Source organism: Micropterus salmoides, unplaced genomic scaffold (genome assembly GCF_014851395.1).
Source record: "Micropterus salmoides isolate LMB-PRFRI ecotype aquatic unplaced genomic scaffold, ASM1485139v1 Ms_hic_scaffold_21, whole genome shotgun sequence".
NCBI classification, from domain to species: Eukaryota; Metazoa; Chordata; class Actinopteri; order Centrarchiformes; family Centrarchidae; genus Micropterus; species Micropterus salmoides.
In genome coordinates, this window is record NW_024041262.1 from 20,733,000 (window position 1) to 20,754,997 (window position 21,998).

Genomic DNA, 21,998 nt, shown 5'->3' on the forward strand with positions numbered 1-21,998 from the left:
GAGGAGTACAAAGACAAGTGTGTCTTGCCTACATTCAAGCATGGTGGTGGGAGTGTCATGGTCTGGGGCTCCAGACCTAAACCCTATTCTGTGGGGCCTCTAACATCCACCAGCACCGTGATGTCGTCATGATGGAGTGGAAGAGGACTCCAGTGGCAACCTGTGATACTCTGCTGAACTCCATGCCTGTGAGTGTTAAGGCAGTGCTGGAAAATAATGGTGGCCACACAAAATATTGACACTTTGGGCCCAATTTGGACATTGCACTCAGGGGTGTACTCACTTTTGTTGTCAGCAGTCTACACATATATACATATATACATATATACATATTGGCTGTGTGATGTGTTGTTTTGAGAGAACAGCAAATTGTCACATGACACCTGGGACGGGACATTTTCACTTGTGGGTGTACTCACTTTTGTTGCAAGCGGTTTAGACATTATTGGCTGTGTGATGTGTTATTTTGAGAGAACAGCAAATTTATACTATATTATATTATTGTTGTATATTATACAAGCTGTACACTCAATTGTAGCAAAGTGTAATTTCTTCAGTGTTGATGACATCACACGATCACATGAAAAGATTTAATCAAATATTTAAAAAAAATGTGAGGGGTCTATCTGCTGGAGATACTGTCCAGCAGATAGTACAAACATTCAAATCACAAGTGTCTGAATCAGACATACAGTATGTTATCTTGATGAGCAGGAGAAGACCATCAGTGCATACTATATAAGCTTAAGGTTTGCAAGAAGTTTGGAGTATAGCAGCAGTATACAGCACAGAACAGGAGGTCATTAGTTAAGGTGTATGAAAAATAATAAAGCCACCTGACGCATAACCCCCTTGCTTTTAAAGGGAAAGTAAGTGATTCTGCAGAAGGATTGTAGATATTTGAATTCAACTGCCAAACAAATACACCCATCTCTTTAGTGTTCCCTCAGAAGCTCCACCCCCCAAACTTCAAATCTCAAAAGTTTCTCCAACGTTGAAACTCCCTTGCTGTTGCCTGGTCATATAACTTTCTTCTCTGTTTATACTCTTCAGACCTTTTCCTGTTCTGCTGTTTCATCAAAGTGCCTGGAAGCCATCATGTTCAAATGTGCCAGGTGTATAGAACTCTCTCTCCCAACACCCCCCTCCCTCAATCACTCCTGTGTACGAGCTCCAATGTCATCTGTTGCTGACTGGCTGGAACAATGTTGCGTGGCAAGGGCCACACCACTTTCTTTGTTTTCCATTTAAAGAGCCAAGGCTGTGTAGGAAAACATTTTTTCAGAGAACATACAAAACAGAAATCTAGCAAACTGAAGAAAAAAAAGTGTATTGGACTACAATCACTTACTATCCCTTTAAGTTGAAACAAACAAACAAGTAATGTTGAGCTGAATATAAAATATGTGGAGAAAAAGTGAATGTTACTATCTAGCAGGTCCAATTTCAACTTAATATTATAGGAAAATAGTAAGGCAAATGGGTTAAATCCCTTAAGCCAATATCCATTACTAGCAACCTTGCTTGCAGGGAGCCAAGAGGAAACAGAGGAAATACTAAAACATAATTATTTATATTTTTTATCAATACTTAAATTAACAGTGTGAAAGTTCCATAATGCCAAACAGCAACCAAAAAATAAGCTTGCCACTAAAGGAAACTAATTTACAGCTAATTCCAAATACACTGCACATAGCTAAGCAGAAATTATCACCCAGCATACAATTTACTGTAAACGTACAAACACCAACTAAACAGAGCCAAGACACCAACTCCAAACATGCATGAAAGCACAAGCAGTTAGCTTTTAGTTTACCTTGGAACAGAGGTCCCTGGCTTCTTGGGATGAGTGTCCTGGTACCAAGCTGCTAACGTTACATCATGGACAGGGTAACAGTGACTTCCTTAAAGTGCACATGTGTGGCTCACAGCTGTTGTGAATAAAAGCAGCGTGTCAGAAAACACAATAATTTCCAGATACATGCACAAAATAATTTTGAAGTGACAAATCAGACTGTTGGGTGTTAGCTTGCTAATAAAATGCTACATTCGCTAGCAGCAGTCAGCCATGCAGTATCAAAATGCAATGGGTGGAGCATTTAGAGTTTTGTCTGCTTAAATGGTCAGGCCTCATTCAATTAAAGGGTCAGTTCACCCAAATGAAAACATATTTTCTCATTTACTGCTACTGGTGTCTAGTCATGTGGACACTTTTGGTTTAGTTTACCCAGTTGTCAGGATATCTCTGAGGTTTCTTTTTCCACTAGATACAGGTAAATGGAATTTCAGTTGTGGTGATCACAGCATTGAGAAATTTCAACGGCAGTGGAGGGAGCTCTGGAAACGAGAGGTCCCCATTACTCTAAAAGATACAGGGAACATGAATTTAATTTTTTAATAGATTTCGTAGGAATTAGTAATGAGAACGAAGAAACGGGACATTTTTTTTAAATGGATGCTAATGATTTTTCTTTACTTAGCTCTTCGCACACAGATGAAATTCCATTCCATAAATATCAGAGACTGATAAACATATACTGTAAATAATTTATATATTTTTAAACACATTGTGTTTTGTCTACACTGATAAATGGAGGTAAGAAAATGGACACACTTGAATCATAGATTTCTCCACAGTGGGGCATATAGATACATTTGATGTATCCTAAGCAGCTCATTGTGCCAAAACTGAGAATGACCTCAAAGTTTTTATCTGAACCCCAAAAAAAGTACAGTTAATGCCTGGTTCTGCTAGCTCACTTAAAATCACAACTTTTATGACAGAATTTTCTTTCAAGAACCAAATGTAGTATTCTTAGAAAATGTGTGCCATTTAATAAAAAACCTCCGGGAGAGAATCAAGGAAATAAAATTCAGGCACAAGAGGTTTTGGTAAAATATATACTTTTTTATTTATTTCTTCATACAAAGAAATATTATGAATGTTCAGTATTTAATCATCTAGAAACATCTGTTCCATTTTGTTTTTGCATTGTGTAAAATTAATTCCTTTGATGTACATACCACAAAATACTTGATTTTACATGTCTTTTTCATTTTTGTACATACAGATTTGCTAGTCTAAATACATATTATATGTGGGTAAGACAAACATTTTTAACATTTTTAGATCTCAAAACAGGTTGAATAAAACTCAACCATAACCAATGCAACAACATGGAGTAAATCCATGAGTGCCAGTTGTTTTTGTTTTATCAAATATTCCCTCAGTTACATGAACTTGACCAGAATTCAAATGCAGTACTCCATCAGTTACAGGGAAAATATCGGACTTTCCTTCCAGAATGTGACAGCTTGCCAAGAGAGGTCATCATAAATGCTTTTTTTTTATAATCAAACATTGCACTAAAGAGAGAAGGGGGACAAAGGCTTTCTACACATAAATTCTCACTAGGGGTATCTTGCTCTGGCAGAGTGAAAGTAAAGGACAGCATTACAAAAAATACAGTGTAACAAGCCTCCATCTCCCCTGCTACCAACCATTGCTTTGAGGCTGAACCAGACAACTGCTCTCAACTGGAAAATACGAGAAATAGCTGAATTAGGGTCATTATCTGTTTTAATGACAGGGGCAGGGCTCTGTTGGCTAGGATAGTTAAACAGGCACGTTTTCGTAACTTCAAAGGGAAAAGGGGACAATTGAAATTGAACTTTTAACTAAAAGTGAGTGACCATCTGACCTTTAAATTTGATTTGAGGGCCTTTTGTATGAGGATAGGTTGTGTACATTCAATCTGGGCCCTTCTTAAAGACATGAAGCCCTCCTCTGGACGCTAATAATCCCTTCCCATTATTCCTGCATTTTCATAATGGCCATCACATTGAGCATGCATAGCATAGCGTAGCACAGCATAACATCGCATAGCACGGCCACCTCCCTGTGCCCTTATAATAGTGTACAACCCGCTGCGAAGAGATGGGGCGGCACATCAAAGAATGATAACTACGCATTTTCTCCCTCTTGCATATCAAGAATTCAAGTAGAAAGACAAAAACAGAGAAGCAATGCAGGGAAAAAGCAGAGATAGGGACTCAAGCTGTGTGTAACATGATATCAACCCAAAGGTTGTTTTTTTTTGGCAACAAGTAGAGAGTTGAGATCTGTTGTGGAGAGATGAGATGTGTGAGGATGAGGAGAGTGAATAAGGCATAAAGTATATAGGCCATGCACGATGGCACATGAGGTTTTCTGATGACACTAGAGAGTTTAGACACTGAACCCTGCCTGAGGCAATTGTTGCTCTGCTCAGAGTGCTTCACAGAAACCTTTCCTCTTCCTTTGATCTATTTAGTCTGGGATCTAAGATGGGGCCTAGTGGACTTCTGTTTGAAGACACGCAATTTCAGTGAGGCGAGGCCTACTTGTTGTTTGTCTGTCATCTCTTCTGTCTTTATGCTTGATTTCTGACAGATATACCTCTGCTACCTCACGCAAAGATTTTCCATCTCATGTGAAAACAAGGCACTCTCCCCTGAGTGTTTCAGCTTTGTTTCCATCAACAAATCAAATGCCTCTCAAGGAAATTTGATTGAGACTTTGTGTGACCTTTGAACTGAGTGGATAGGGCAAGAGCCTGGCTCTCAGCCAACACTGTTTCAGTTAGAGAGAGGAGGCTCGATCGAACTGCCAGTTACCTTTACCCAATTAGCATAATGTTAACATGGGCCCTTATGTGGTCGGGGATAGGATTTAACATTTGATGGATGGGCCATTCATTAGAGCAGGCAGCAGGAGCACTGAGAATGAAAGGGCTGCTGTATACTTTAAGCATGAGTGACACAATGAAGATCAATTAGGCCTATTGATCTTCCTGTTATTGAGTGGAAAGGGGCATGAGATATGCAGTTCAGGCCAATGCCAGTGCAGGAAAATTGGATTGTAGAAAACTTAACTGGAAGGTCTGTGTTGCAGTGAAACACGTTATAGAAAGAGTCACACCAAATGACAGGGTTTGAAACAAATTAAGGTAAAGTTATGATGCACATATAAATGAGGATGCACATGGATATGTGTTCTCCACTTCTCTGTGAGCACTCTGTACCCGTAATATGGTGCTTTCCACACTAATTTCTAGTTCAGTCATCGCTGATTATCTGCATTATAAGCACCAATAAATCCACTGAGTTTACAGGACCACAAGGGAGAATTCAAAATTAAAATGAGGAATGTTAAAAACAACATATGGGCCAGATGTTATGTACAAATATGGTTAGGCAGCTTAGTGAATTAATTGCTTAGAAATAAAAATAAATTATTATAAAATAGATTTCTGTACATTTTACATATATATAGCAATATCTCCACATCTTGCCATTGAATTATAGAGGGGAAAAAAATAACTTCTCAACAAATCAACAAAAAATGTCTTTCATGATTTTCACATCAATCCCAACCAAAGTTATGTCCTGTCATCTGGTAGAACTTCATGTTGAAGGGCCTGTAGAAGTCCCGTAGCCTCTGCACCACCTCAGGGTCAATGTTCGGATGGGTCCGCCCTTTGGTTTTGCCCAGGCAGTGGGGCTTACTGCTGCCCTCTGCCTTCTTGAGGCAAGGGAAACCCTTGGTCTGGTTGAAGTAAAAGTGTTTGTCTGTGATGATCCTCTTGAGCCCCAGGAAGTCCTGCACACGGCCCAGCTCTCCAGCCGGGTCGCTGATCAGACGCTCGCCACTCACAAAGAGGATCTGGTCCATGGGGAAATACTGCAGCCAGTTGTCCAGGTGCTTGGCATAGATGCCGATCTGGATGGCGCTCCAAGAGGTGTCGATGAGCCCCGTAGTCCTGTTTTTGAAGGTGAGGCTCTCAAAAGAGGGAATGTCAGGCTTCTTAGACAGTGTCTGTGTGTAGTCTGAGATAGCCCTGGTGACGGGGTCCCTCACTACCACAATCAGCTTGGTGTCCCGGGACATGGCGGATATCCTGGCTGGAGCCTCTCTGGTCACAAAGTAGCTGGGGGTTTTCTCCATGGTGATCTGACCCTCCAGCGTCTTGGGCATCAGCTCCCTGCAGAAAAAAATGAATGAGGACACAAAAAAAGAGGTTAAGAGAAGGATAAGGTAGAGCAAGGACTTGCATAATGTAATCAAGTTGATGGAGTGTACTGTGTTCTGTAATCAATGACTCACTGAGCCTGTTTAGCCTTATTATAGTGCTTGAAAAGCTATTAGTGCAGGCAGTTCTCCAACATCAACATGCTCACTCACTCATAAGATATCTCTCTTCTGACAGAAAGCAGAAAACCCTTATTTACTGCATAATCAAATGCAGGGAAACATTTACAGGAATGTCTAAACATGTCTGACCCTGAATTTAACCATATTAAGGATTAGGAGCTGGGGTTTTCCCACCTCCGTGCAGACTCATTAATCCTCTCCCTTCTATTTGCAGCTAACCTGCTTTGTTACCCCTTAATAATTTTCATTGTGAAAAAAATTGATTAGCTTTATAATGTATGTGTTATAATTTTGCTCACAACACGTGTGAATTCCATTATCTGGTGTGTCTTCCCTGAGCTCAGCTTTCCTCAAACCTCACTGCTGGAAGTAATGTTCCAAAGTGGTCAGACTTAATCAAAATTCACCCTCCCTCTTTATACCATTGGAGAAAAAAAATCTGCCTTGCTGACTCAGGCATAAGCAGTGCCACAGTGCCCCCGCCCCCTATCCGACCTGCAAAAAAAAAAAAATGCTACAGTGCTGAAAGATGATAAGGCTTGTTCAGAAAGGGAATCTGTTTTTTGACAAGAGTAGGTTTGGGGGCTGGCTGATGGGCTTTACAAAGATATGTTACATGCAGACATATAATCAAGAGGTACTTGAGAACAACTGGTTTTGAAGGAAGAGTGAATGTGCGCTGCTCTCTCAGCATTAGGTTTCAGAATTGGTGGCCAACCGCAGAATCTAGATTATGGTGGAGGCGATAAGAGGGTTTGACTGACATTGGGATGCGGATCACCTTTCCCTCTTTGGCCACCGTCCCAAGAAGAAAACAAGCCTGTGTGATGTACATGGAATCAAATACGTTTCTGGTGGTGGCTGGATAGGGGAGGGGCAGTTCGTATTATGGACAGCTAGAATTTTTCATTCTGCTTTATCACAGTCAAATCAAAAAGACTATCACAGACACTCAAGAAAGAAAAAACTTCAAGGGACACACCAACAACCAAAAAACAGCAAAAATGCAGTTTAAAGCACTCAAAGGGGGAGAAAACAAAGGAAGGGCAAGATAACCGAGGGCACTGGTCTATCAGAGTGAAAACACTCTCACAGATAAGACTCTTGCTAGCCAGTTGTACCCTGAGCCTCGTTTTTGTTGTTAAGGCTAGGATACTGATCCCATTCGAATACTGTGTAATCCAACCTAGAGCATTTAGTACATTTTGGACCTATTCTGTACACTCAGAGGAAATATACTGGAATAGAATCTAGTGCATGTCCAACTAGCTCATGGCTAATTCATGTAACACCAGGGATTGGTGGGGGAGAAGAGAAAAAACACAGCATAATGCCAAGTAACCAATAAAATGCCTCATGGAACTGGTGTTGGCAGATGTTTGTAATCCTAATGCAGTGCCAGTGATCTAATTATGATAATATCTTCTTGATTGCTGACACATTAGAGGGATGAATGGAGTGGAGCCTGAGCTCATTAATAGGGTACTGAAATCAAAACAGATACAGCGTGTGGTTTTTTTTGCAAGAGTATGACAGAACTTTCCACCAGCAAACCATTTCTGGAGATATAAATGCAAACAACACATTATTAGCACAAGCACATGAATTATCTACCACAACTTAAAAGTGTTTATACACCACCTCTTGAATGTCTTCAAGGAATATAAACCAAACATGCTCGACTTAAACTGCACACTATTCGTCATTCTCTCGATGCACAATGGTGATACTGCCTGCAAGCTTTCTGTCATTCCTTGTGCTAACATACAAAAAGAGTCCAGAGCCGAGATATAAGAGGCAAATGGCTTCCATCTAATCCGATTTCAAAATGACAATGCAGCATGGAGATACGGAGGAGGCCTGAGTTACAATGAGCATAGTGATAGATTATGCTGATCCAAGCTCTGGGAATCCTTTTTTAAAATCAAGTGTTGGGGGTTGGAGGAGCGTAAAACAAGGAGATGGTTGGATAGCGAGGGAGAAAGAAAGTGGTGAGGAAACTCCTAAAAAGCGCCAAATCCACAAGAAGAGACCCCCTCTAATAAAAAGTCTCCACCTCTGACTTTGCCCACTCTCTCTGCCAAAGAGATAAAAAAAAGGCAGGAAGAGAGAAAAGGGAACAGAGGAGGGGAATTGTAGTGGGACAAGTAGCTCTTGGAGAAACAATGCCTATTATACTCTTTTTTGATTTATGAGGTGCTGCTTTTAAAGATTCCGTCAGCAAACAGGCAATTCCTTGACACCGGGCTCCTCTTTTTTCCTGCTTTTCTTTGAAAGTGAGCCATTGTCCCTGAACGAAGGGGTGAGCAGGGCAGTGGTCAGGGCAGGGGGGCGGCAATGGGGGCAGGGTAGAGAAGGGGCAGATAGAGGAGAAGGAGGGGGGTGGGGGGGTGCTTATCGACGGCTGAGTGGAGCACTTCTCCGTCCTTCTCAACCTCGAGTGAGAGAAGCCTTTTGGAGAGCTCTTAAGTGGAACGTGTGCCAAAATTGCCCTGCAAACATCACCCTGCCCCCCTTAGATACTATAGACTCCACAGACTTAGATTGTCTAATATGGGAAACAGTAATAGTAAAAACTGTAAATAACAAACTTGACCTAAAAAATCATGATTCAAAACATTTCCCTTGCTTGCTTGTACTTTCACATGATATATAGCTGTAGACTTTCTCCCCTTCATGCTTCTTGGCACCTTTGTCCATTGAGAATATTTCCAAGTTAAAAGACATGCCAAAAACAGCGATAAGACACAAAGCAGAAGCCTTTGTCACATGACAGCATCAAACAGGGGCCGGCGAAGCGCCCTTTGCCCTCTGTTTTAAAGAGCCCTCATCCCGGTGGAGATAAACGGCAGGCAGGAAAAGGGTTATTTCTGTCTGATGCTTCTGTCTCCCTCCTGTCATATTTGATTTGATGATAACAGGCTGCCACTGAGCTGTCTGTGTCATAGCATCCGTGACAAAATGACTAGTTTGCTCAGAGACAAAAGGAAAAAGCTATGTGGCATGTGTCTGTCGATTTTCTACTCGATACAAAAGGTTTTCAATTGTCTCACATGTCTGGATGTTGAAAGCATTTGCATCTCAAATTAGGGTTTGTTTATTTGAATACAGACAAATCAGAGGTAATTTTGTATCCAACAGTGAAAGGAGGCTGTGGCTTTTCTCTTATGGGCATTTAAAGCTAAAGCTGTCTGGTTTCTATGGCTTGAAGACCCTGGAGCAAGTGTTATCTCCCTGTGGGAGGTAACACTACGCAAAACAACAGCGTACACACAACAGTAAGTAGCTCTAAGTACAAGCTGAAATTAACCCAAGATAAGAAAATCAAACAAATCAGCTACTTTTGGGAAATCCGATTCATGATCAACAATTCACTTCTGTGAGTTTTCTTTACATTAAACCCTCAGTCTCCAGTCTTCACCCCATTCTCTCTTCCACTGATCCCCAAGGTTCCCTCAACCCCTGGCAATCAGGCCTTGAGGTCTAATAGCAAAGTGACACTTCACAAGTGGGAAGAAGGAGAGGGAGGAAATGAAGGCAAAAGTACTGAAAGGGTCCCTTTCTCTTCCAAGGGCCTCTTATCCGAAACCCTTCACACGAACCAATGTGGTGGACCTACAAGCATTTTCAGGAAAGACAAAGAAACATCTCATCCTCATTGGATGATTAGGATCTTGAGCACCGCTTGTTCGTTCACAGTTGAACATGTTCAAAATTTGATCTTTTCAACCCAGGAGACAGCAATGCATATATTTCATAAGACAATGTGCAGAATCTGATACTGTAAAAAGAAGATACATGCAGACACGGAGGGCTCATTTCGTGAATTCAGGGATGAGTCACTGGTAAATAAAAGCAGTGTTCATTACCAGCGTTCCCTTTTACAGCTCTCAGCTCACAGCACAAGAAGCCTACATGCTATGAAATGGAACTGAAGTGAGCAACATGTTTATGTAACGCACATACCAACGCATACACACACACACACACACACACACACACACACACTATGGCTACTACAAGGGAGGTAGGCATGCACATCATTGGCTGGCTCACTGAATATTTTCAAAGTAGCATTTAAGCACATACAGAAGCCAGACATTTTGAAATATACTGCACTCTGTGCCTGGAGTCTGACATTATATTTAACCACCGAGCATGGCTTTGGCTATAAATTAAAAGAATAGAGAAGATGGTTTATGGCGCAGTCGGCCGGGCCACTCCGATGGGAGACGAGCTCCGGCTGCAGTCACAGAAGCATCTTCTGGTCTCTCTTTCAAGCACTTGGAGTGCAGTCCAGGTGTTAGTATGTGGCCACTTAGAGCGTTTTGACAGTTCATTTCCTGGCTGAGAAGAGCCAGAGATCCCTGCTTAAAACTGAGATCTTGCAGGTGTGTCTGCTGAAGGGGGGAGTGGGGGGGGGTGTCTGTGTGTATCTGTCTTTTATATGTATCTGGTTATGTGTTTTGGTACAACAAAGTATGCATCTTCCCACCTGCTTGTCACTTAATACCCAAAAGCTGCTGCATGATGAACCCTCACTGATGCTACACATGATCAGAGTCAACTGTCAGTGCTCCTCCCGAGCCTGAGGTTTCAAATTAACAGGCATCACTGAATAATGGTGTCACTGGAAACTCAAGAAGGTGGCTGAGTGAAAGCCCCCCCGAATCATCTGTCTGCTAAAAGGATTAATAATGCAGTTTGGCCTAGTATCGCAAACGCAGACCTGGATGGCGGGGTCCTGCATTGGATGGTGCATATCATGTAGCTATTAAGGAGAAGAGCTGTTTGAAAACTACATTCCTTTTTCAGATTACTGGGAATACTGTTGTCGAGAGGCCTGTCAGTATGAATGGAGTAACTGCAGACTATTTTCTACTGTCTGTTGCTTGACTATACTGCCACGCGAACAACAGTACACATGGGTATTGATACACTGTTTAACTTTTGGCCAGTCCCTAAGGAGGATGAATATTTAGCTGAAATGCTGAAGACTGAGTCTTGTTGACCTCAGTTTCAGGGCAGTGTTGTCTGTCTAAATTTTGTATTTTCACCAATGCTACACAACTGCATGTCTTTAATTATAATATTTCTACTAACAAGAATGTAAGAAGGGAGACTAAGGAAAAGGCCAGTGCCTGTACAACAAGACCTAAGGTCAAAGTGTAATGAAGCATCAACTATTTTAAGCTTTTCCAAACATATACTGAGTTGCAGTGGCCAAACTGGAAGGATTCATCGTCTCGTTTCTTGGTCAGTGACACTTTGACACCCAAACTCTGTGCTGGACTCCTAATCTGGTTGATAAATGCAGCTCCCAGACCCTTAACTCCATCAAGAAGTTGCACTATGTCAGAGCAGCCTGGGAATCTACTGACCCTCCATGTAAACAAAGCAGTTAACCCGACCGATGCAACCCGTCCATCCATCATTTTTCACTGGAATCAGGGAGTCATGCTTCACCAGTGTTGAGCATTTTTTATTGTAGTGTCTCTTACAGCCTGAGTAACTGTGTGTAAAAAGTGTGTAGGAGAGAGAGAGTGAATGACAGAGAGAATGTGATTCAATGAGGGAGGAAAAGACAGAAAGAAGGAGAGAAGGGGAGTCAGGCCTTGCGGTCACAGACCCTCCAGACTGGTTTTGGGCTCATACCCAGCCTGGTTTTGGAGGCAACATCAGACACTAATAAAGCAGAATAAATAAATAGAAAACTAACCACCACACATAATGTCATGGACTACATGTCAGACACCCCAACAGCACATTACCCCTAGCCGCAGCTTCAGATACCCCCCTCTGTTACGTCCTGAAAATACTTAAGTGAGGCTTAGAGATCCGGCTCTTATACCATTGTGGTCGCCTTGTGATGGGCGGCATCGCAGAGGCGTGACAAGCACAAATTATTCAATTCAATAAGTAACTATCATTTTTCCTACTCGGAAAATCTGTTTTTAAGTATATTTGTTGCTATTTGGCACCTTTGGAAAACAACACAGGAATGTGTGGAGCCATAAGGGACTTTCAGGCCTGGAACCACATCAGCTTGTGGCCATAGATGTCTGCCTGGAATTACCGAGTGTTAATAACCCTGCAGTGAAGCGAAGGAGTCCACCATGTGGTATAAATAAAACAGAGGAGTTGGTGAAAGGGACGGTGGAGGGTAGAAAGTAGAAATACCTCCTCCCTTCCTCTCATGAATGTGCAACAGCATGCTTACAGAAGTGTTTTGTTGGGTTTTTTCTCCAGGTTTTCAAAGATGCTGCCAAACATTCTTCTAGCTTAAAAGAGGTGAAAGATCCCATCGTTTTGGTAACACTTAACACAACATCTCACCGCTTTGTTTGACATGGGATACAAGATGAGTCACCTGACACTGCTGCAGCGATCAGGCTACTCATTGTATTGAGAACAAACTCTTGCAGCAGACACACACGCACTCTCTCCCTGAAATCCACCACTTGGCGATATTACCCAGAATTTGTTTAGCACTAGTAATCCTCACTAATCAGTGTGTTTGCTCTGGGTGTTTGCTGAAGGTGTTAGCCACACATTCTTCTGCTCCGTCAGTATCAGTGTGCGACTGACAGCTCGGACGAAATAAACCGATGAACCGTGAAAGGATAAAAAACAACAATGAAGGTCTGCAGGTGTGTGTGTGTGTGTGTGTGAGCGAGTGTGAGGATTTCTAGATGTTTTTGTGTGCGTGTGCAGGCAGAATCAGCCATTCTGACTGATTTCCTGACACTTGACATGCACCAAGAGGCACATGACTCCTTGATCTAGCTACAGCGAAGATGAATAAAAGATGAAACAGACTCCAGAAGAACATACATGCCACCACCCCCACTCCCTAGACACACACGCAGTCACACACATACACACAAAAGCAGAGGTAGAGAGAGAGAGGGAGCGAGCAAGCTACTTTGCATCCTGTTTGAATTGGCTGTCATCCGTAACTGCCTGCACACCTTTTTGAAGACAGGTGAACTACAAAGTGTGTGTGCGAGACGGAGGGGATTTCCTCTCCACTATATGTCACTCATTGAGCAGAAAACCATCTTCCTGTGTGTTTGGGCTGTTATTTTGCTTCCATTACTCACACTGCAGCTGTTGTTGCAGGTTAATGGTTTACAAATTCCTGACGACAGGCTGCCTCCCAAGCTAACATATAATTAGCTAAATTGAGTAACGATAGCTCCAATTGTGACAATTAACCTGATGCTTTCAGAGATGGAAAGAGTGGCAGCAGAAATCCTCAGGCAATCCTACAGTTTTCTTTGGATTTGAGCCTAGATGTTCTCTCCTACAATATCTCTGAGCGCCCCGAAGACAAGATGATTACTGTTAAGAACAGGCATTTTAACCGTTCTGCTACGAAGTACTGCCAAAAGCAGACATCTTAGCTAGTAGTTCAGTTTCAGGGTTTCGTTATTTCATTCAGGGGGTGTTTGTGGAACACGATGACAAATGTTTTCACCCCTCTCTGTATCTCTATCAGTGAGCCTCTTGGTTAGAAGTGAAACAGGATATGCTCTAACTTGGTGCCAGGAAGACAAGCTATTTTGTGATGGGAGCAAAGACAAAAAAGGGGAGCAGGCGCCAAAAAAAAAGAAGATATTTGAGAAATGCCAGCTTAATACTATATGTCAGCCCGGGGCCAGAAGACTTCAGACGATGTTTGTTTTCATAAATCTTTTCGACAGCTAAATAAAGTTTTTTCTTCTTTTTAACTACATAATCCACTATGATGTTTCATTGTCAGTGCACATCCAGAGTTCTGAGTAAACACTCGCATACCTTTGCTAAAAATGCACAAACCTCTAAATTTCTCATTTGCAAAATGGAAAATCTTTTTTCTGATTTGTTGCAGTTTTATAGCAGTGCAGTAGTTTCGCTGCCTCCCAAAGCTACAGAGCGCTGTTTCAAGGACAGCGTTCTGATTCTGATCAGTTAAACAAGGAGAGAAAAACTACTCTTGGTGGAAAATAATTGGAAGTGAGTTAAGTTTGGCCAGGTTGTCTTGGAGTTGAGCTGAAGTGTTCTTACAGCTCTTATGAGAGAGCCCAACAGCTCTGGGAGTACATCTAAATGGAGAGAGTGACTAGTGTCGAGCAGCCATGGTGCAGAGAGACAACTCAGGGCTTCTAATGAGCTCTGCTCTTTTACTGCCAGGCTAATGGAAACCTCAGGAGACCTCAGTTGCTCTGTGTGTGTGTGTGTGTGTGTGTGTGTGTGTGTGTGTGTGTGTGTGTGTGTCCTCCGCTTTCCCAGAGGCAGGCACACTCTCCAGCACCCTAATGGCTACCTCTGGGACTTAATACCTGGGACAAGTGAAGCTTTACAGGTCATCACTTTCTCTTCTTCCTCCACCTTCTCCTCAGCTACATTTTCTTTTCTTTGGAAAGCAGCACGGAGTTCCCCGACTAACCTATCATTAACAAGAGTAACAGTGAATGATTAACAGAACCATATTAGAGTGTTTGTTTCTTCCAGCCTCCAGGGGAAGATTTTTTAATGCGCTAAAGAGTGTTTATTTAGCAGCAGTGAATGACCATTAACTCTGAAGGGAGGATGTCTTGTTCTGTTCTGACATGTGTAACAACATCCAAATTATCACCTTGTTAAAAAAGGGCCTTATTCACACGTAGCACAGAGGGAGGGTTTGTACACAGCTTTCTCCATCCTACGCTTCCTTCCTTCTTCCAATACTACTTCATTAGACTTCTTTATGAGTATTTTTCATTGTTGTTGATTTTGAATTGCACAGACTGCAAAGACACACTGCGGCAGAAGTCACAAGTCTTCCGCCAGTGTGAGTGAGCACAAACAATAGCCTACACTTTTTAAAATGAGAGTGTGTGTGCTTGAGTTTTTCTGTTTGCATCAACTGTGTGAATTCAAGAGTGTGTGAATGTTTGACAGCAAGTTCCTGTCAGGCTCTGTGGCTTTTATCCCCAGCTCCAGCAGGAGGTTCCTGTCTGTAGCGGCCATATTGTCTTCACTGCTGTGGGTAGCACTCACTGGACACCACCACAGTGCAGTGCTGCAACGCCCCTCTCCACAGGTCCCCCCTTTCACAATTAACCGGTCGTAATTTGGGGATGAAAGCTGCCTTTTTCACTGTTTCTCCACTCCCCAGTCACTCTCCATTCTCAGATGAGCCATGCCAGCTTAGGCAGCAGGGAGAGAGGACCTCCGTCCCTTCACACTGAGCAAAGGCTTCTCTGGGAGACAGCCACTCGTGGTCAGCGAGGCCTGCAGCGAACCCCGCCCAGGATTGGACGAACCAAGCACGACATGTGACACTATTCTTACACACCAGCAGCGCAAGTGCACAGCTGGAGAATGGAGAAAGGCAGTTCATAAGGGAGGGATTTCAGGATGATGTTTGGGGGAGGAACTGGGAGGTACTGAGGGGAAACAAGGCACCATTAACAAATAATCCACTCATTTGGGAACTCAAGGTGGAAGTTTAGCCAGCACAGAGGCACAGTTTCAAACTGCTTGTTTTGCTGCGGTGGAGGATTTGAGCAGAGGATGAGAACCTGTTGTCAGCTGTACACTTGGCTGGCCGGGCGCTCGTCCCTGAGGAGCCGTTGAGTTCCAGGAATCAGGAAACAATCAGAGTGCCAAAGTATCTTATAATCTGAATTCATCTTTGTCCTCTCCAAAACTGTAACTGAGTTAAAGCCACTTACAGTTTCAGTGCTCATTGATTCTGTCAAATGCTGAGTTTTAAAACAAAACAAAAATCATCCTTGTTTACATAACTCAGTAGGCTTTAAAACCGCGCTGTCATACTATTGTTTTCTGCAAGGAACGGCTGTAAAATCCCCACTGGGGTTTGTAGGTTCCAGCAGCTTTCTGTAGCCCTACAGATGGTCAACACACAGACCCTGTCAGAAAGCAGACGTGGGTCTGACCCCAGTCAAAGGCCCTTAACCCATCTCTGCACATTACCTCCAATCAGGCCTGACGGATCAATACTGGCTATCCCAGAGGAGGCAGGCCATGGTGACGTTAGTGTATGGCGTCGAGCCTTTCTTTCTTTTGTGACTGGAGATGAAAATGATTTGTGGCTTCACAGCTGAGCCTGTATCAACCACGCAGCATCTACATCACTTGAACAGCACTTTTCTATACCTACTGGCTTTCTGCATAACATCCCGTGTATGCAAACATCAGTACTAGATGTTTTGGGAACAATGCTGATTTGACGCCTTTCACTGGAGCTCTATAGAACCAGGTGGCCTCTTTTGGCCATTGAGAGGAAGGAAGCGGGGCGAGGTCAGTGGCAACAGAGAGTGGATGGGTCACCTACATGGAAATAGGAGCACCCCTGTGGTGAACAGATAAAAGGACGTGCACCCATCCAGAACTGTCCCTGACATGGCCAGGAGCTGCAGTCTGGCTCCGAGGGGGTGGATCGGCCTTTAGATAACGGCTTTCAAACAGCGCAGACTTCCGCAAGTATCCCAAGTCTGATAGCGGAAAGTGATTTTTTTGGGGGGGGGGCACCTTTTCAACAATGCTCCTCTTGTGTTTTTTTTTGTGTGTGTGGCGCTATAAGTAGCTTTTACGGATGCTGCTTTGTCAGTCTGTTCACCTCCACAGTGAATTATCACAGACTAGATACAAAGGTTGACCAAAGAGACATCCTGCTCAGGGATGGCGCCGATTCAATCCCACCAGTCTCTCGACAGCGACTGAAGCTAATCTTTGATCACAAACCACATCAGACAAGGACTAAAAATTATATAGTTCAGTGTGTGGGCTCCAAGTATTACATCTTGCATTATTAAGACAGAACAGTTCACTAAATTCAAAACTAGAAGAAAACATTTAACCTTAAAAATGTCCCACCGTAGAGATCAGCAAATGACAATTTCTGAAACTTTACAGAAACTGCAAAATCTCTGCAATACAGCAAACATAACACCACTCTAATATAACACATACCACCCATATGACCATGAACTCTATAACCACGTTTGCTCCAACATGTTCTGAGCTCCTTGTTTACTGCTAAAGCCACTCCGAGGGAGGAGCAACAGCGTAAACACTGCCGGGCCCTGACAGCGAGCTAAGACCAGAGCCCGCGACACGACAGCAAAACCACACTACAGTAATTATATATCAAAGCCCCTTCATAGCCAATATGGCTAAATGGAAGATGAAGAGAGCGACATGCACCACAGACTGACAGGACGAGATGAAGGCTGCAGTCAACAAGAGTTAGGAGTAAATAAAATACCTCTTGTTTATTAAGAAAACTGGAGCAGTGTGGAAACAGTAGACTTTGAACTATCTGCATGAGTCACAGTTTGATAAAAATGACTCTTCAAACAAACTGTGAATATACAGAACCGCTAAAATAGCTAAAGGTGCTAATTCCTAAACTCCTCAACAAGTCTCAAAGAAGTCAAATCACTGCAAATTTTAATCCTACATTTCTTCTTTGGCCTTTTCTTTCTGTTTCTGTGGTTTGTGCACTTTGTGTCCTTAAATTGTCTTCTCTGCCTTTCATCCTATATTTGTTTTTGCTTTCTCTTGTAAAGTTCTTTGTAACTTCGGCTATGAAAAGTACATAACTTTTAATGCCACAAATTACATAGTAGCGAATAAAAAAACACACATGATAACTTTAGTTGTAGCTTCACAAAATGCTCACGCTGCTGACCCTGAGCTCTATTTATACTGTATATGTTATTACTCTAAATTTCCCATTAATGTATGTGCTGAAGATAAGTACATTTTTTTACTTATCGCTATCAGATAACACCCCTCGACTTTCATCACACCACTGAACAGGTGCAGATGAGAAATAATGAACCAATGTTCACATTCAGTCACACTGGTCTGTTGAGCTCTGACTCTCTCTTTCTATGTGTGTGTGTGTTCCTTGGGGCCAGTTCATGCATGACCTCACTGTGAAAATGTGTACCTCCTGATACAAGGACCCCTCGGTCAAAAGCATGAATCATGTGTTTGTCTTTGGCACAAATAAAAACTGTCAAAGTACATCGGAAATCCACAATAAGACTTGTTATAACCACCTCCATTCATTTTGAAACTTCTTCTCTGTGCACTGCCTTCCCCGAGTCCTTTCTGCTCCCTGTATGGCTGCATTTACTTGGTGGAATTCCAACTCTAAATGCGTATCCATTGGGGGAGGCAAAGATGGTGCAAGCTAGTTACAATAGTGGATGGCAGAGAGATTGTGCAAATGAACAAACAAGGAGAGGTGAATTGCTCAACTCGCACACTCATGCACACACACACAACAGTCTACACCCGCCTCCATAAATGACCCTCACCGTGATCAGATCATATTCCAACAGAATATATTTCAATGCCATGCAATTTTGCCTCTGTCTGGAACATTCCAACTTTCTCTCCAAAGTCACCGCCAGTATCTGGTCCTAATGGGAAACTTTGGAGGATCAGCAATGAATGAAGTATGATTTCCTTGCTCGATCCATCCTCACTGGAGAATTAGGATCACTAAAACTTTTTTCCCCCACTACAGGGACTGCTTACACCAGCTGTTTCACTGAAAAATACATTTCTTACTGCAGATCTTCTATAGCAGTAGGTCAAGACAGATTTCACTGCTCTGAAATTCAGTCTGAGAGACAACCAAGTTCATTATTTTTTGCATCACATACAACAAAAGTTATGTGGAATTGCACACTGCTGAAGTATTCAACGTTGAATGAAAAATTAAAATGAGAACTCCACAATTGTTCTCTGTGTATTTCCGTATGCATGTGAGTGGGACTGAGCATGTGATGTTATTTTCTGGCACCAACAGGGAAGAAAATGTGACTAAAAGTGAAATTTAGCTCCAGACATTATGCTTCCATTCTATCTCAGCAGAAAACCTTGAGTCATGGCTGGCTTAAAAAGTATTCGATTTCATGGCCTAAAAAACTAGCAGAAAGCACTTTTCCACAAATCACAAGAAAAGTTGGAAATAAATAATAAATAACCTTCCTCCAAACTCAAACCAAAAGACCTGCGGTGAATCTGTTTCTATCAAAGCAAGCACAGGAAACTATCAAAGATATGTGTCTTTATTTTGAATGCTGCCAAAACTTGGTTTCCCATTTGGCTCTTCTTTTTTTCCTTAACACTGTTGGGGCCCTCTCCGAGGTCTTGCATTATTTAAATCCGTTAATCGAGCGGCCACGAAATCCAAAATTATTTTTTATCACTTTGTCAGATGGGCTCTCCCTTTTTCATACTCAGATACAACTTCGTGCAATTCGCGCATTAACTACACTAGAGGCAACAAGACTTGACATTTCACAGTCTATTCAATGTGAAGGTCCGCAAAAGCCAGACAATACAATCAATAATTTGATTTTGCCATCTGAAATTATTAGCCATAACCTCCCCTGTTATGGATAAAATAATGACCACAATGACCAACACTGCCATTATTCAGATACAATTACACTAAAGACAAATCAAAAAAACTGATGACCGATTTGAAAAACTAAAGGAGCAAATTTCGTTGGATTTTATGAACGAGCTGGGGGTGTTAGGGGCTTTTATATACACCCATTAAACTCCACGGTTCCTAAACTCCTTATATTAACACTTTGTGATGTAAATCACAAGGATAATGTTAGTTTGTCGGCCTCTGAAGATGTTAAACGGTTTTGTTGCGGGTATTGTTCTAAGATGGATCCTCACTTTGTCTTGCAGATCCCTTTTTCATGCAGCGTAGAGTATTGGGCCCGTGGAGCCTATTGACATAAGAATGGTGAAAACGATATAAAGCCTTTAAGGTCTGTAAACACTATTAGCTTAAATATTCTAAATGACCAAACACTATAATATTTCTTTTTTTTTCAGTTCTCAAAAATGCTGGAACAAGTCAAGTGCACGTTAAGGCTTTCATCACAATGCATTGAAAGAAAGCATAAAACGTTTCTGGTGGGTCACATTTAGTCATACATGCGCTCACCATCATGTAACAACAGCTTACTGAAAGTTGAAATCAACACAACGCCCACACCTGCTCTAAATAAACCACACTTCATTTATAAGAACGTGTCAAAGTCGTAACAAAACACAATATACAACTAATTGCACGTTTTAACTTGACAGAAAAGCCCGGGGACCGCGGAGGTGCAGTGTTGCACTGTGTCCAATAGAGATCACTGCACATCGCAGAAACCGGCCAGCCTGTAATCTCCCAGCAAGCCACATAATGTGACACAAGTCAGTGCTTTCTCAAATCACACACACCATAACATAAGTCTGACATCAAACCTATAAAAAAAAACGAACTAATAAAATGAATAAGGGTTAATAGGCCTATGTGCGACCCAAAAACCTGACGACATAAAACAAAACACTTTGGGTCACAACCAAAGTAAGTCACCGTGTTTATTTACCTTCAAGTGTTCAGTTTGGAATAAACACTAACTGGCTGGATTATAACTATACAAAAAAAAAAAATTCTAAATTTGTTATAAGCTTCTTTTAAGTCTTTTGAAGTCCAAATTAGTGTCCTTGTAAACGAATTTGGAGTTATTTAGCTTGTTAGAGAGTAGCCTATATAACGGTGTTAATGTTGCTGAGGGAATTAATAAAAAAAAACATTAAAATATCTGACAAAACACTATTTTATTAAACACATATTCATTCCGCGGTATTGGCTCACAGATACAATATCAGCATAACTGTTGAGCAGCACTGTATTCTCAAACCCCATAGCTACATTTATTTTATGGAGTAGACTAATAATATCATCTAAAATGGCACAAGAACAAGCATTTTGTTTTCTGGACATATTCAAGCATCATCCAAACGTAGTAGAGCCAAATGAACCAGTTATACCTGTACCACTCCAGTCCGTTCTCATAGTTGCGGTCGAAGAAGTGCGGCTCCGCTCCCACGGCTCTGATGTCGGGATGAACGCGGAGAAACTCCAGCAGAGCCCGGGTCCCTCCTTTCTTTACCCCGATGATGATTGCCTGCGGCAGCTTCTTGCTCCCGGAGCCGTTGGAGAAGCTGGACATGGCGCTTGGCTCCGGGGCTCTCTGCTGCTCGCCCCGCATCTCGTCCCAGTCGTCGCCTCTGTCCGTCTCCAGCTCGTTATTGAGCAGGTCTCTGGACGCGGCGGTCCTGATGGACGGCTCCTCGTAGTCGCTCTCTATATCCTCCCACGGCTGCGGTTTGGCCAGCAGTCTGGACACCAGGTCCGTCCTGCTGCTATCTGTCCTTCTGCCAACCGCCGAACTAGACTCCTTGCCCCGGTAACTGTCCACCACCAAACTTGGCATGGTGGAGCAGTAGCCCACGCAGGAGTACAGCATGTATACCCAGATTAAAAACATGATGCTGAGCAGTATTAGTTTCTTCTTCACGGGGCTAGACCAGAGGGCATACAGGCTGTGGCAAATCAGGCTATATTCCATAAGCCTTTCGGTTGAAAATCATATCCCAGCGGCGCATATTGCCCAACTCAGTCCCGGTGGCACCTCGGCAACCCTCGCAAAATTACGCACATGCTCACCTAAAACTAAAAATAGGCCTAAATAAAACTTACAAATTAAAACAAAAAAACTAATCTAAATATATTCGAAGAGGATGATATATCCAGGAATGAAAAGGCATTGAAGATTTTTTTTATCATAGTTGTGGTTATAATCTGGAGAATTGTAGCGCTGTGCAGCTCCAGGCTCATCTCAGGTTTGTTAAAACTGCTAGTGGAGCACGAGACCTTATAGAGACACATGCGGCAGAGTGACAGCAGCAGCAGCCAATAGCTGCACGGAACACAAAT

The 21,998-nt window shown here is 42.4% G+C and overlaps 1 protein-coding gene across 1 annotated transcript; it reads right to left on the bottom strand.

Moving 5' to 3' along the window:
- Window positions 1-2,887: 2,887 nt before the first annotated feature.
- On the bottom strand, window positions 2,888-21,905 carry hs3st3b1b (heparan sulfate (glucosamine) 3-O-sulfotransferase 3B1b). The gene is made up of 2 exons (XM_038734964.1): window positions 21,050-21,905; window positions 2,888-6,023 (listed from the first exon to the last, which is right to left on the bottom strand). Exons 1-2 carry the CDS (start codon window positions 21,628-21,630, stop codon window positions 5,405-5,407), a joined length of 1,200 nt encoding a protein of 399 aa, XP_038590892.1. The 5' UTR covers window positions 21,631-21,905; the 3' UTR covers window positions 2,888-5,404.
- Window positions 21,906-21,998: the final 93 nt, after the last annotated feature.